The 15,876-nt window shown below is 44.0% G+C and overlaps 1 protein-coding gene across 1 annotated transcript in view; it reads left to right on the top strand.

The window, feature by feature from the left end:
* The window catches only part of LOC147889949 (NADH-ubiquinone oxidoreductase 20 kDa subunit), a 40,401-nt gene extending 25,811 nt beyond the window's left edge, over positions 1-14,590 (top strand). Inside the window, exon 2 of the mRNA XM_087390571.1 lies at positions 14,084-14,590. Within this exon, the coding sequence (XP_087246697.1) occupies positions 14,084-14,318 (235 nt within the window). The 3' untranslated portion in view covers positions 14,319-14,590. The remainder of the gene's footprint in view (positions 1-14,083) is intronic.
* Positions 14,591-15,876: the final 1,286 nt, after the last annotated feature.

The following is a 15,876-nucleotide window of genomic DNA, read 5'->3' as shown; positions in this document are numbered from 1 at the left end:
TCAACCACCACAAGGATAGAATTATACCCTCCTTGTGTTGCAGGTAACCCTACAATAAAGTCCATGGAAATGCTCTCCCACTTACTTAGTGGTATTTCCAAGGGCTGTAAAAGTCCGGGTGGCTTCACCCGCTCGGCCTTACTTACCTGACACGAGAAACACCGTGTCACATATTCATGAATATGCTTTTTCATCTTTGGCCAAAAGAAGTCTCGCTTCACGAGATCATATGTCTTCTCGACACCTGGATGTCCCGCACACGGGCTATCATGGCATTGTCGAATGACTCTCTGCCTGAGATCATTCTGACCAGGTACTACAACCTTGCGATTTCTAACTAGCATACCATCCCTTATGGTATATCTTGCATAAGTTTGGCCTTTTCTGGATGCCAGGTCATCCTTTTCATTTTCCCCGGGTTTTAACACATGAGCCTTAGGCCATAAGCTCTGGATAAACTCGTCCACTTTTTGAGTTTCTCTTATCTCGGTCATTAGAGCACTCTCTAATACCGTGAAACTCAGGTTGTGCATAATGCGAGACAACGCATCAGCTACCTTATTGTCTTTTCCTCTTCGGTACCGAATCGTTAAATTAAACTCCTGCATGAGCTCTGCCCACCGAGCTTGGCGGCCCCTCAAGTCAGGCTGTTTACAGAAATGTTTCAGAGTATCATGATCCACATCCACATAAAACTCTGAACCATACAGATAATGCCTCCATGTTTTCAAAGCATGGATAACAGCATACAACTCTAATTCATGAGTTGGCCAATTCCTTTGAGAGGGAGAAAGCTTCTTGCTTTCGAAGGCTACTGGCCTTCCCTCTTGAAGGAGGACTGCTCCTACCGCAATGCCACTTGCATCGGTTTCTAGGAACAACGGTTTCTGGGGATCAACTATTTTTAACACCGGTCCTGAGACCACAGCTTGTTTTATGGTGTTAAAACTTTCTTGTTGATTCTGTCCCCAAATAAAAGGTACTTTATCTGAGGTCAGATCAGTCAATGGCGATACTATTCCGGAATATCCTTTGATATGCCTTCTATAAAACTGGACAAATCCCAAGAATGATCGCAACGCGGTCAGACTCTGAGGGATTGGCCAAGCTGGTATCGCAGCCACTTTCTTCGGATCCATTTCTACCCCCTGTGGAGTAATTATGAACCCTAAGTACTCAAGCCTAACCATACACAGTATAGTTTTCTTTTTATTTACATAAAGACTGGCTTTCCTCAAAGTACTGAACACTATCCTTAAGTGTTCACGATGCTCAGTAACACTTTTACTGAATATCAAGATATCGTCAATAAAATGTACTACGAACTTTCCGATATACGGACGTAGTAGATCGTTCATAAGCATGACGAAGGTCGCTGGAGCATTGGTAAGTCCGAAGGGCATTACCAAAAACTCATAATGACCAAACCTGCTTCTAAAAGCGGTTTTATGCACATCCTCGGCTCTAATCCGGATCTGATGATAGCCGCACTTAAGATCTATCTTGCTAAAAATCACGGCTCCATGTAATGCATCTAGCAAATCATCAATCCGAGCCATGGGATACCTGTGCTTAACAGTGATATTATTCAATGCTCTGTAATCTATACAGAGGCGAAACGTATCATCCTTTTTCCTCTTTAATATCACTGGTGAAGCAAAAGGTGAGAAACTTGGTTGAATCTGCCCCAACTTGAGGTATTCTTCCAGTTGCCTACGCACCTCTGCTTCTTCAGTAAAGCTCATTCTATAGGGAGGTCTATTTACAGGTTCTGCCCCCGGGATCAGTTCAATCTTATGCTGAACATTCCGCTCTGGAGGTAACCCATAAGGTAGTTCATCCCTAAAGCATTCAGAGAACTCCTCTGTTATAAGATTAGCCAGCTTGGCCATCTCACCACTTTGCGTAACATCAGTGCTAGCCGAAGAATCATCCATCGACTCTACCGATGCGGTGCAAAGGTACAAAAACTCTACTTGAGCCTTTCTGATTTCCATCACGGAAACCAACGGTCCCTGAGGTATATCTCTTTCACCTCGCAAGACATAAAGCACATCATTCATCTTGAATTGATATACGTGCTTTTTCCAATCAATGGCTGGATTCTTCCTAGAATGCCACGCCATTCCCAGGGCTATATCTGCATGAGCAAGCTTGGTCATTTCAAAATCAAGCTTCTCAGCATAGTCCTGAATCCGAAGCTCCAACTGGATAAACCTTTGGTCCCATACTTCAGTTGAACTTCCATCTGCCATTCTGACTGTATACGCATAGTCAGATGGACTTGTCTTTAATTTCAGCCTCTTCACGAGCTTGGAGTTAATCACATTGTGAGTTGACGCTGAGTCAAACAACACAATGACATCATGACTGGCCACTTGCCCTTTCATCTTGATTAGCTCCGTATCATTGAAGGCTGTATACCCCGTTGCTGCGGGCTTAGATAGGATGTTATCAGGTGCACTCGTCACTAACTTAGCAACAGATACACATAACAAACAAGGTACTAACCTCTGAGAAGGTCCCGCCAGTTGCATCTGCATATGCTCCGCACTGGGACTCTCCTGCATTTCCACGTCGCATTCAGATATTATCATACTAGCCGTGCGACGATCTTTATTCAGTGGACAATCCTTCCACTGATGTCGCTGAAGGCAGCCGAAGCACAATCCTTCTTTCCTAGCTTTCTCTTTTTGTTCAGGGGTCAACGAGGACTTTGACCAAGCCCGAACTGCCATCGGAGTTATTTTCCTTTTCACCCCAACGGTGGTACTTGTTTTTGTTGGTCCCTCAACCGGCTTCACCTGTTTGGTTTGGCCACTTGGCTGTGAGACACTTGTCTTTGAAACCCATTTCCTCTGAAATCCCCCTTTCCTCGGGTGCTCATACTGAGTCCCTGCCTGCACAAATCCACCAGACCTGCCTCTGGCATCCTCATAGTTCAGGGCTACTGCTATAGATTCATCTAGTGTAGTTACATATTTAGCCCGAACTTCCATTTTGATTTTGTCGTTCAGTCCATAGATATAATCTTTTAATTGAACCGACATAGGGAGAGGGTCTGTTATTTTCATAACACATTCTCTGAATTTGTCAGTGTACTCTGCCACTGACAAGCTCCTCTGACGAAGACTTCTATAAGCATCCCAAGCTCGGGATTCCTCATCAGGTGGGAGAAAGTGTTTCTTGAATTCAGCTTTGAACCCTTCCCAGGTGGTTGGAGCAACTTGATCCTTCTGTTGCTTTATCCACCATCTGTCCGCTGCCTCAATAAACAGGTGTGTGGCCTCGCGGATTTTCTTTAGATCGGATTTAATCTCACAAATGGCGAAGGCTTCTTCCCACTTGTGCAACCAAACCTCGATCACATCAGAGCTGCGCTCGGTCATCCGACCAGCGTACTTCTCCGGTCTATAATTAGCAATATTGGGCACTTTGACCCTTGCGCGCTCTAAGGAATGTACACTGGGCTCTGGCTCTGCTGGAGCTTTGCCCTTGTCAATCCTAGACGGTCTAGCCGACAAGGCTTGCACCATCTCCCTAATCTCATTTTGACCAGCATTCACCTGAAGCTGCTGGTTCATAATCTGCTGTAAAGCATCCTCTAATATTGAAATCCTACCAACCAATGTAGGTGCTGCCTGATGTGACATCTGTTGTGTTGACTGAACTCTAGACTCGCTAGGATTTATTCTTGAAGTCTGTCCTTCTGCTTCCATTTGTTGAAAGGGAGGGTTTTTTTTTTTTTTTTCCCTTTGTTGTGTCCCCTTTTTTTTTTTTTTTTTTCTACAGTGCAGAATTCACAGGACCATAGGAAAACAGAAAAAAAAACTGCACGGAAAGAAAGGCGCCCCTGATCTTTCGACGATCCCGGCTGTTCCAGCTATTCGCAGGTACGGTCGACTTGGCTCTTTGATGCAAATCCCACGATAGACAGTCTTGCAGGCTCACCACTATGCTTTGGACCACGCTTCGCAAGCGACCTTTAATTCCCCACAGCCACAGCGTCTGGTTTTGCACCACTTCTGTGTTCTGGTCCTTCGTAGCTTCTCTACTGCCGTTGAATCGCTGCTATCAGCTGCACGAAGTCTCGAACTGAACTATAGTCACGACTTAGTTCTCCCAGTCGCTTAAAATCGCGATCAATTTTGCCCCTTCTCGATTCACGATTCCGGTTCTACCCGTAACCAAGCCACCACCTACCGTCCGTCGACGTAGCTCCAAATAGACCACGGTGACCTTTTACTTCGATGCATCAGTTATGCGTGTCGCTCGCTCTTCCACGACCCATATCTACTTACTGATAACCAGCCATATTCCAAAGCGGAACAAACAGGTCAGTACGTGACGGTCTTCACCAAATTCGTCTTAGATTGTGCGTGTCGCTCAATCACGCATCGCGTGTCTGCGCTCCCTTATCACGACCAGTCCTAACACCCCGCCACGTTCTGTCACGTAAAGACCACAATCCCTCTGTCTGAGTCTCCGTTGGACGTCACGCTCAGCAGTCCGTCCCTGATGTTCGTCGTTACTAATCTCATATCCCTCGATCTCTAACTTCGCTCTGATACCAAATGTCACCTGACTTCTCTTTTCTCGCTTCTATTTCACTGATCACGGGAGTAGCACCATAAATTATCCACCCAGCCAATTCTATCAAGGCTTCCCAGCTTGGGAGAGAGAGCTGTATCAAAATCACGTAATTCACAATTCTTCCATTCTCTCACAAGCCTTGACAGACCCCAATTCCCTAGATAGATCTAGATGCCACATGTCATCCATATAGGGCCTTTCTAATGCAACATTTCACCCCTCTCTTGGGATGCATTTAATTCCTTGCCCCTAGGCACATTCTTTGCACTAGGCCCTTGGTCTCAGATCTATCTAGTCCGGTGCTATCAGCCCTCACCTAGGACCTTGACATTAATCCCTCCCGATCATTTACATAAAGCGCAAACACATACATTACAAAGATAGATCCTATAAGGGAAATGTCGACTGATTCTTCCGAGGTCATGCTACCTCGGCTAGAGCGTAACAATCACAATGCCTTTACTCATTACTGGGCTCGACTTGACAGATGGTATTTGCTGCATGCTCAGCAGTAGGCTGATTTTACATGTACACTATGGGTTGATCATTCCCTCTTGCTATCTGATCATTTTCCAGTATGCTTGACATTATCTATAGCACGTCTGACAGATGATATGCCTTTTTTTGGTCGTCGACTGCTCCATGTTAACAGTGCTTACTTGCTTCATCAGCAATTTCAGAACATGGTGAGAGTGGCTGTCCGTCCCCTCCTCTCACATGCTCAGGAGGATATGGATTTTGCTTGGGTCAGGCTTGCTCATCGCTTGCAGGCTGTTATTCAAGATTATGGACGGAGCTACATGGGTAACCTCAGGCTCAAGCTGAAATGGGCTCAATCTCACAAGCAGCAAATGGATGCAATCAGTTCTCATAGACAGCTTACCTCTTTTGAACAAGATTCTTGTGCTTATGCGGTTCATATCATTCACCAAAATGATGCCAAACTTGGTAACTCAGCCCTCATATAGTCCGGAAAATCCACTACCTCAACCCATACAGGGCAATGATGTCGAATGAGGCTGTGGTAATCCTTGTTTGGCGACCATGACATAACCTGCACCATTTGTCTGCCATAGAATAGAGGCGACATCTCCAGTATCTGCTGCCGATATGAGGCATCCGAAAAATGCACTTCATAGAAACCTCTGGAAGCAAAGTATACTCCTTCAACAAAGCAGCCTCCCAACAATGCCTGAACCCACTGGGCCACATCATTTGCTGAAGGTAACTTTCCTGGGAAGAAAATGATGACTGCTTGCTGAGAGAACTTTCGAAGAGGAGCAACCAAGGAAGGCAGCTTCAACTTATACTTGATGGCCGGGGGAGGTTTGGCCCACTCCTTCCGGCTGTGCTGAAATTCATCTTTAAGCATGTTAAAAACATAGTGAGCATCTACGGAATCTGCAGTAGAGAAATCAAGTTGCTGTCTTTTGGAATCTCGGGACGAATCCTTGCGAGAGTAACTTTTAAACTGATCCTCCATGGAGGGAAACAGGACGGGATTGATGAAATTGCAGAGATGGAGCAGAACTGTACGGGCGAAGTAAAGAGTGGAAGCACAAACTGTACGGAATGTACGGAAAGTACAGGCTGTACGGTTGTACGGAAGACAGGCTACGAAGGGACTGAGACGTACGGAGAGGTGAAGCAGGAACTGTACGGAGAATAAAGATGAACGGGGCTTTTGAAAGATGACGCGGGGGTTGTACGGAAGATAGAGATGAACGGAAGGGTGACGTAGTAACTGTACGGGAAAGGACAAAAGGTACGGAGGGGAAATCGAGGGACGAGTAGACAGGGACGGGGCTGCGCAGTGAGGAAACTCGCCGAATGTACGGCGTCTGTACGACTGTACGGCGTCCGTACGAGACCTGACGCGGGCCTGTACGGGGGCCTGGGGAGGCTGAGCAGCAACGACCTAGCTCTCTCTCTCACGACAGACACTACACACACACACACACACACACACTCTCACACACACACACACACACTTTTTTTTTTGTGGGAAGAAATCTTTTATTTCTGTAGAATAATTACATTCATAGTTACTTCAAAAACGAAGTAGCTACTACTCAACTAAAGATCTCAGTATAAGCTGCATACACATCCCGATCAATCAAACTAGTCTGAAAGCAATCGTAGAATGATTGTTGTAGAGATCGTTTGAAAAAAAGAAAGGATGAAAAGAGTGGATCACCAAAGACTCTATGATTTCTATCCATCCATAAAGTCCATAGGGACCAATAGCGCACCCATACAAAAAATAAATCAAAACCCTGTCTCTGTGGATGAAAGCCAAACAACCAGAAAAATCCGCCAAAAGTAACAGTAGGAAATCGCTGTCGAAGCCTCTGTCTGATGAGAGCAATGAGATCAGAAGTATTTGGACAGGACCAAAAGATGTGAAACACTGATTCAGTAGAGTGCTGGCATCTGTGACAAACAGCTGAAGCAATATGTCTATGTGCGAGTAACTGTCCGGATGGAAAAATGCCAAGGAGAACTCGCCATAGGAAAAGCTGTTGTCGAAGAGGGACTTTGTAATGCCAAAGGAGACGCAGCCTTTTTCTCCACCACTTCATTGGACGATCCATATGCCAAACAGTATTTGCTCTGTGGGAAATCCAAGGTGGAGGTAATAACACTTTATACAGTGATGACATTGTGATATGTGAGAGCTTCAAAGGACGGGCGTATAAGGAAGGAGAGCGTAAAATCCAATCCTCAAGCCGATTCTGAAGTTCCAAATGAGGTACCGGCAAGTACGGTTGGAGCATTGCTGAAATTCTATGCCATAAAGGACGATAATGAGCTCCCAAGCCATATTTGCGAGCAGCCATAGAAAAAGATAAAAGTGTGCCATCATCCTGAAGTACATCCGCCACAGATGAAATGCCTTTGAAGGAGAGAAAATAAGAACGTCGGGGTTCTTGTATGGCCAAAGGAGGGTGGAATACTTTAGACCAAAAAATATTCTCTACCCTCAAAGAGTTGCCCGAGAGAGAGTCCCTGCCATGCCATTCCAAGTGGGATAGAATGTGTTTCCAATCAAGAAGCAGATGAGAGACAAAAGGGCAGCCTCTGATCTTGCCTTGGATAGAGCCAAATAAAAAATCCCACTGAGTAGGCTGTCAATTTCCAAAGGCAGATGTATGAAGATGTAATAAGAGAGAGCGGATCATGAAAGCCCAAGGCTGATCTCCTTGCATAAACTGTATCATCATTTTCCCTCTGTGAGCAAGTAAATGCATTTGAATATTGAGAATGTTCAGACCCCGTGCATCTTTGGAGAACAGAGACGATGCATAGAGAGTAATCTGAGACTTTTCTTGCCATGTTTTGAACGCCAGAAAATTTCCATGATAGCTGACATAAATGAAACCAGATCTGCCTTCGTGAACATAGTGAGAGGCAGATAAAATTGTATGTATGCTATCAAAATGGATTGTGTGATTCGCAGATGAACATGTAATGGCCAAGTTGCAAGCTTCCAATATTCAAGTTTTGCCCTTAACTTTACTAGCACCCAATCAGTTTGTTGTGAACGGGTGAGTCCCCAGCCTAGAGGATAACCAAGATGTCGAATGAATTGAGAGACGGGGACAATTTCCCCAGGCCACAGAAGGTTGTGCCATTCCTGTGCATGTAACGGCAGCAATTTTGATTTCTGAAAATTTACCCGAAGGCCAACAGCCAATCCATATGTAGAAAGAGCATGCATAATCATGGACAGATATGGAGTAAAGAATGAATCATCAGCATAAGCCTGAGCAATCATGTTGCGACTATCGAGAATCTCCAAACCGTGCAACTGGTCAGTGTCCAAGAGGTGATCCAGATATTGAAGCAGTGGATGAGTGGCTATGGCAAACAGTAAAGCACTCAGGGGACGTCCTTGCCTGACAGAGCAAGCAAGAGTCCAGGATGGAGAAATATCTCCTGAAAGTATGCAGGCAGCTTCACTATCTTGATATAGCCAATTGATGAGTTGCTGCATTTTTGTGCCAAAACCCAATGCCTGCATAGTCGATGAAATAAAATCCCACTGAACAGTATCAAAGGCTTTGTCAATATCAACTTGCAATAACAAAACATCCTGCTGTGTGTATTTGGCATATTCAATTCCAATGTAGGCATTAGCAATGTTATCTGTGATATGCCTACGCGGGACAAAACCATATTGAGCAGGATGCAACCCATCATGTAAAAACCCCTTTAGCCGATCAACAATCATTTTGGTAGTGACTTTGTAAATTACGGGCATAAGAGTGATAGGTCTCCAGTCTGCCAAAGACTCGCAAATTTGTTTTTTGGGAAGGAGTTTAACAAGCCCTCTCTTCCATGTGTCCGGCATTTTCTGATTTTGCCACGCAGCATTCACCATATAGAGCAATGAATGCTTCAAAATAGGCAAGTATGCGAGAAAAAACTCGACTGTTAAACCATCCCATCCTGGGGATTTCCATCTGCCACATGATTTGATCGCATCTGACAGTTCCCTCTCAGTAAAGGGTTCCTCCAATTCCAAAGCTTGAGTAGGGGAAATGATTGGAGAAACATGTTGCAACAGTAAATTTCGTGCAAGCAAAATCTGTTGTGAGGGAGGAGCTGCAGAGCCAAATTGCTGAGAGAAATGATGCACACAAACAGAGGCAAGCTGTGACCGTGAAGTAGTCCATGATCCATCGGGCATAAGCACTCTGCAAATTTCTGTTTTGATTCTCCTCTGATGTAAACTTTTGAAAAATTCTTTGGAAGAGCAACCTTTATCTGTGAAAGCTCTTTGTCTTGCTCTAGTCTCCCATTTTGCCAGTTTTCTGTGATCATTTAGTTTAAGACAATGTCTGGCCTGGCATAGTGTTGTTTACTCATGCATGGACAACGAACGATGATGATTGAGTTCAGTGAGGTCTTGACAAGTAGATTTGGCTTGAGCAATGGTTTCCCTCAGAGTCTTCATGTAAGACTTGCCATAAGCTCTAATCACCACTTGCATTTTAGAAATAAAAGAATCCCAGGCACCATCAACATGAAGATAGCTGCTAGATGAAAGACAATGAGCTGCTTCAGTAACCATTGCCTTGAAATCAGCATGTTGCAAATAACTATTGTTTATGATTAGATGTCTCCTTTGTGGCAATCTATCATCTGGCATATGATAAAAAGATAACCGCAGCCATAGCGGTGCATGGTCTGAATGCACAAAGGCATAGTCAATCCACATTTTGCATGTGAAATCCCCATTTTGTTGGGGAGTGACACTATACCATCGATCCAGACGTGCCTGATAAGCTGAAAGAGCATTATGTTGAAAAGTGTAGCCCGGTGACAAAGGCTGCAATTCCTTCCAAAGGTCAATCAGATCCAAATGCAAAAGTAGTTGAGACCATGCATGCCTTTCAGGAGATAGCATATGGTCATGTCTGGAGGTGTTGTCTCCCTGTTGTGGAGCATTATTGAAATCCCCACATATGTAGGCATGAGATCTCCACGGATATTGTTGCATGGCAGCCCAAATTGCAGTTCTTTCTCTAGAGGACTGAGGTGCATAAACTGAAGCAAATTCAAACACCTCTCCTCTAATAATGCATTGGAGAACAAGCCATCTGCCTTTGTTGTCATTTAATGCAATGACTGGTTGGAACTCATGTTTGATCAGAAGGACAACCCCTGAGAAAGAGTGCTCCCCAGCATAGAAAATATCATATCCACAGTAGTGTCCTGTCTTGCCTGCATAAATATGTTGATTGTGCTCTTGTAATGCCACTATGTCAGGCTGAAATCTGTTGATGTACAGCCACACAGCTTTCCATTTCCTACTGTCACACATGCCCTAAACATTAAGTGTAAAACATTTGATGTGAGCAGTCATATATACAGGTATTTATAGTAATGTAACAACTATGTACAGCAGCAAAATTTATGCGGTCAGCCTTGCATTTCTATCTCAAGGTCGAGGCCTCGCCCCTAAGAGGAAGTAGCCGCCTGAGAAGTAGACAGCAAAGCAGCAACCTCTTCTTCAGGGAAGAGTGTTCTGCTGGCTGTTACTGCAGCCCATGTAATCCCAATTCCTGAATTTATCTCTGGGGTATTTCCGCTAGAAGATGCACCATTCCCAGTGCGGGGGGGTGGAATTCTTTGAGCAGAAATGACTTTTCTTGGGCTTTGCCAGCCATCAGTTGAAGGTTGCTTTCCTTTGATCGAGGATTGAGTAGCAGGAGGTGAATGTGAGGTGAGATTCCCATTGGGGCCCACTAGAGCTTTGCCTTTATCCTGACTCCCAGAAGGCTGTCTACCGCCTTTATTTTTGTTGGCAACTGGAGTAGGAGCATCTTTAGTAGACATGTGAACTGGCAAGGTGGCATGAGGCATTTTATGTTGATTCATTGGACACTGTGAAGCCATGTGTCCAAACTTTTTGCATTCAAAACAGGCCCCTGCAAATAAACCCCATTTGAGTTTATAGAAAGCACTTCCCATGTTTACATTATTCACCGTGACTGAATAAGAGTCCGGTGTGGGATTATCAGTATCCCAGAGAATACAAAATCTGTTTGAGTTGCCATTTGGGCGTGGTGGGCAGACCACTTTACCTAAAGATGCTGCAATTTTAGGCAAAAGTGAGGCCATACATTGGGGGAAATCAACAACTTCAACCCAAACTGGGCATCTGTGTCAGATTAAAGCCTGAAAGTCCCTTGTGGGAGACCATGGCAAGACATGCACCATTTGCTGCCTAAAAAAGAGAGGTGAATGTTCCAAAAGCATTTGTCTGTGGATCTCATCCACCATGATAACCTCAAAAAAGCCCCTGGCTGCATAGTGTACTTTACGAACAAAAGAGCCAGCCAATGTGCGTGTCAGCCAGTTGCCTATCTCTGCAGTTGGTGGCATCCGGCCTGGAAAGAATAATATGACTGCATTCTTGGCATATTCTCTGACTGGATCCACAATTTCATCGACCTCAACCATGAGGCCAACTGAAGGAACCGAGTCTTTCCACTCTTTTCGTGTATCTGCAAATCCTTCATGCATTACATCATATACCAGTTGCGCCTCAAGAGTATCATGCATCGGGTCATGCTGACCCTCAACCTGCTTTTGCTTCTTGCAGGGAGCCAAGCGCTCCTTTTGAAACGTTTTTTCATATGAATACTCTGCCATGACTTTGTAAAAAAGGGAGCTTGAGAATGAAATATCTGTAAAAGGATAGCAAAAGCCAAAAAACCAGTCCCAAAGAAAGTAAAAGAGAGGAGAAGGAGAGTATAACGGGTAAGGAGAGAGCAGAGGGATAGGTGAGATTTTGGCAGAAGACACAGGACTGCTACACCGGAGCAGAAAAACCCCAAAAACTGTACGGCAACAACACACAGTTACGATGAGGGATGACGAAAACAGCAAAAGAAGGGCGACGGAGTAGCTACACAAAGCCCGAGACAGGTCCGTACAACAGTACGGCACTGTACGGCTGAAATTCGTACAATACAGACAAAAAACAGCCAGCTGTGAGGAAAAGAAGGCGATAGACTAGCAGCACAAAGCCTGAGACAGGTCCGTACAACAGTACGGGACTGTACGGCTGAAATTCATACAGTATGGACCCAAAGCGGGCAGCTAAGGCAAAGAAAGAAGGACGTGAGGATGCGAGCAGGCCGCCAGGGTAAACGTCAGCAGTACGGAAGGCAAAACGGGCCTGACGGCAGCCTCATATGGACGTGCAAGAAACCAGAAACGCCATAGCTACACACACACACACACAACAAAATGCACACACACACTAAGAGCTTCAAAGGACCTCAAAGACACACACACACACACACACACACACACACACACACACACACCATGTTTCTAAGATGGTATCAGAGCAGGTCAATCCTGCCATAGCTGCCCTGCCACGTCATCATCTCCCTAACCCTAACTGGTTTCTAGCTGCCAGCTCCTTTCAGCCATAACCCTATTTCCGCATATGCTACCTCCTTCTCTCAGCTAGTTCATTTTGCCTCTATTCTGCCTCCTCTTTGCAGCCATTTGCTTCTGCCAGCCTCCTCTTCATTCCTTGCTGTCTTCATTGCCGCCTTCATCTAAGCCCATTGCTTCAAGAAGAAGGAACAAGAACAAGAGAAGCATCATGCCAATCTTCTGGCCGAAGACTAAAGCTGAACCTGAGGAGCCTTCTGAGGAGATACATGCAGCTACAGCAGAGGCTCACGGCCTCTCTCTTGACGACGAGGATTTTTTTGACCAGGGTTGGGCTTTCTAGGCCCCTATGCTATGTGTGTTTGTGTTGAGTTAAATAAAGGTTCTCAGCCTAGAGTTGCCCCTCTAAAGTGAATGTATTTGGAGTCAATAAGAGGTACTTTGCCCTAGGTTGTCCCCAAAAAATGATTGTATGGTTTTTTACTTTGGTTTGATGGTGCCTTGGGTTGTCCCCCAAAAATGATTGTATTGTTTTTTACTTTGGTTTGATGGTACTGACCACCCAGTTCAGAGTAAGGGGGGGTGATGAGTGATGGTCTACCCTTGCCGGTCGCAAGCTGACTGAGAAGTCGCTTTCACATGGGAGGTGTTGGATAGTTGGACTTGCTCTTTGCAGCATTGTGGTGGAGGGGGGATCGGTCTACTCTTTGTGTGTTGGGTCTCACACTCTTTTCTCTGAAGGGGGGTGTTGGAGATATCATAGCCAAAGAGTGTGCTGGTGTGAAGTACTAGGTGATCTAGTACTAGTTTATGTGTGTGAGTCCTGTGTGAGTGCCATGTGTTACCATAGGACTTATCCCATATGCACTAGGTGCTAGTGTGTAGCCTGTCATGATATACTTATGAATGAATGAAAGCCTTCATGGTTTCTACATTTGTGTACCACTTCTTCTCTCCCTAGCCTCTCTCTCTCTCTCTCTCTCTCTCTCTCTCTCTCTCTCTCTCTCACCATGTTTCTAACAGAAACTGTCCCGTTTGTGCAGTCTTGTAAGTTCCTTGTTTAGACTTCATGATCACATTTCCATTGTCTGGCTGGTGGGATAGAGTCATGTCCACTGTGCATGAAATGCTGTGATGATTTTCTGTCCACTGGACCCTTCAGTATGGTAAGTCTTAGAAGAATCTCTTCTTATAGCTGATAAAAAGCTGAGTCGATTACGAAGAATGCCTTTTTGCTACTAGTTTCTTGTTTGGAAGGTCTTTAGAGTGGGTGTGGGTTTTAGGCTTACCTGTCCTGAAGAAAGTTCAGTTGATTGTCTGGTGGAACTGGGATACAGGTTTCCCAGGCTGCCTGAAAGTGCCTGAGTGCATGGTGTGTCTTCTTCCTTTTCTTTGAAGTTGAAATGTTCAGATTATGGCTATACAGCTGAAATGATTTTCTCAACATGAATATGAGCTAGCCGTTTCTAGGATGGTAGTTTAGTAACATGGAGAAGTTTTTGCAAAGTTAATTGTTTTCTTATCCTAGCTTTACTTGGGATATCTAATACAATGTGAATCATTGTATCAGGGTATATGATCAAATGCCCGAACCACGTTGGGTGATTTCTATGGGCAGTTGTGCAAATGGAGGTGGCTATTACCACTACTCTTATGCGGTTGTTCGTGGCTGTGATCGGATTGTACCTGTGGATATCTATGTACCTGGTTGCCCACCAACTGCAGAGGCTTTATTGTATGGTTTACTTCAGTTGCAGAAGAAGATAGGTCGCCGGAGGGACTTTGCCATGTGGTGGAGTAAATGAAGGCTATCACAGCAGGTGGTTTCCAGTCACACTCTGCTGTGTCTTAAAAAGCTCCAGCTGCTTTACTGCTGCTTTAGCTTTGGTCTAGATACTTATTATGCTATTTGCAAAAAGATCTTGTATAGCAAGTGTTAATTTCGTAAAGTGTTTCAATGCCATGGACTCGACAGCAATTTGCCATTTTGTACTAGTTTTTATTTTGATGTTTTCTATTTCTGTGTTGATGCTGAAAACATTTGCTTTATTTTGATTCCATATTTGATTAAACTAAATGTATATTTTTCCATTCACTCATGAGATTCTTATCCTGTAGACAATGTCATGTAATTTATCCATTTTTGGTTCAACATGAGGTTGTTTGTCAATTCCTTTCAAGAGTATAGTTGTTATAAGAGGTGACTGAACTCTTCAGGTAATAATGCTTGAAATGCATGCAAACAGAGATTTTACCCTATGGGAGCATGCTCATGCACAAAAGAATTTGCAAGCCATCGACGCACACATACATGACCCATTTTTCCACCAAAAAAAGAAATAAAAAGTGGCTGGGATAGTTTAGTGGTCATTCGTCCCCTACTTTCTCAGTTTCTTTGTTACCTCTTTACTCTCCTCACACTTACGTGTATGGTTGTATATGATGTATGGTAATAAGCATGTGCTAGACTTTCACATTAGCAACTTCTATACAAGTGAATGGATAATGTATCCATTTATGAATCTTTTCAACGCTATTATGTGTGAAACTCAACAAGATTTAGTATGCTATGTTTCCAATAATTTATTTGTGAATGATGTCAAGGTAAGTATGAGTGGGAAACTTGACACGGTGGGCATGTCCTTGTTGCAATACTAATATATTGAGAGCTTGTTTCGCTTAATAAGAAAGGGGTGCATTTTGTTTGAGTGGCAAAACTCCATAATTGTGTACATTTCTTTGAATATCAAGGTTTAGAAATTCCTTGAACTTCTGGTTTTTCATTAGAAGTATGAATATGAGTCTTTAAAGAAAATTTTCCTCTCCCATGGTATGCAGTAAGGTTGGTTTCCAGAAGTATTAGTTGAGGAGGGAAGCTTAAGAGTTGATCCTTATTGTGTTAATGCACATTTTGTTGCATTAGCTTGCACGTTTGAGACATCAAACTTTAGTGGAACAAGAAATCAAATAAGCTCTACATAAAAAACTCAATAGGAGATTTATCTATCAAATTTTCTTTTAAATATTTTTCCCAACTTTCTAAATAAAGCATTTAGATTGATTATTGTAGGAAGGGCACGATAGGTGGGTGGGTGTAGGTTTTGGTTAACTTGAGATATTGGGATATAAAGTAGAGACATGGGTGGCCATGTTTAGTGTGATGAGTTTTTGGCGTGCCACGTGTTACGTGGAAGCCTAAGTAACGATGGCCTTGCTTGGAGAAACGAAATTAGTTTGTAGGGATTTTTTTAAAATTTTGATATTCCGCATCCTCTCTTGGTTATGATTGGGCTAAAGTTCCACCCTCTATTCCTTGCTATTTGCACCCCTTCGTTTTCTCTCTCTCTCTCTCTCTCTCTCTTC

Source organism: Dipteris shenzhenensis, chromosome 19 (genome assembly GCF_047967505.1).
Source record: "Dipteris shenzhenensis isolate YYH24624 ecotype China chromosome 19, Dip_SZ_1.0, whole genome shotgun sequence".
In the NCBI taxonomy this organism is placed as follows: Eukaryota; Viridiplantae; Streptophyta; class Polypodiopsida; order Gleicheniales; family Dipteridaceae; genus Dipteris; species Dipteris shenzhenensis.
This window is presented reverse-complemented; position numbering and strand designations above follow the sequence as displayed.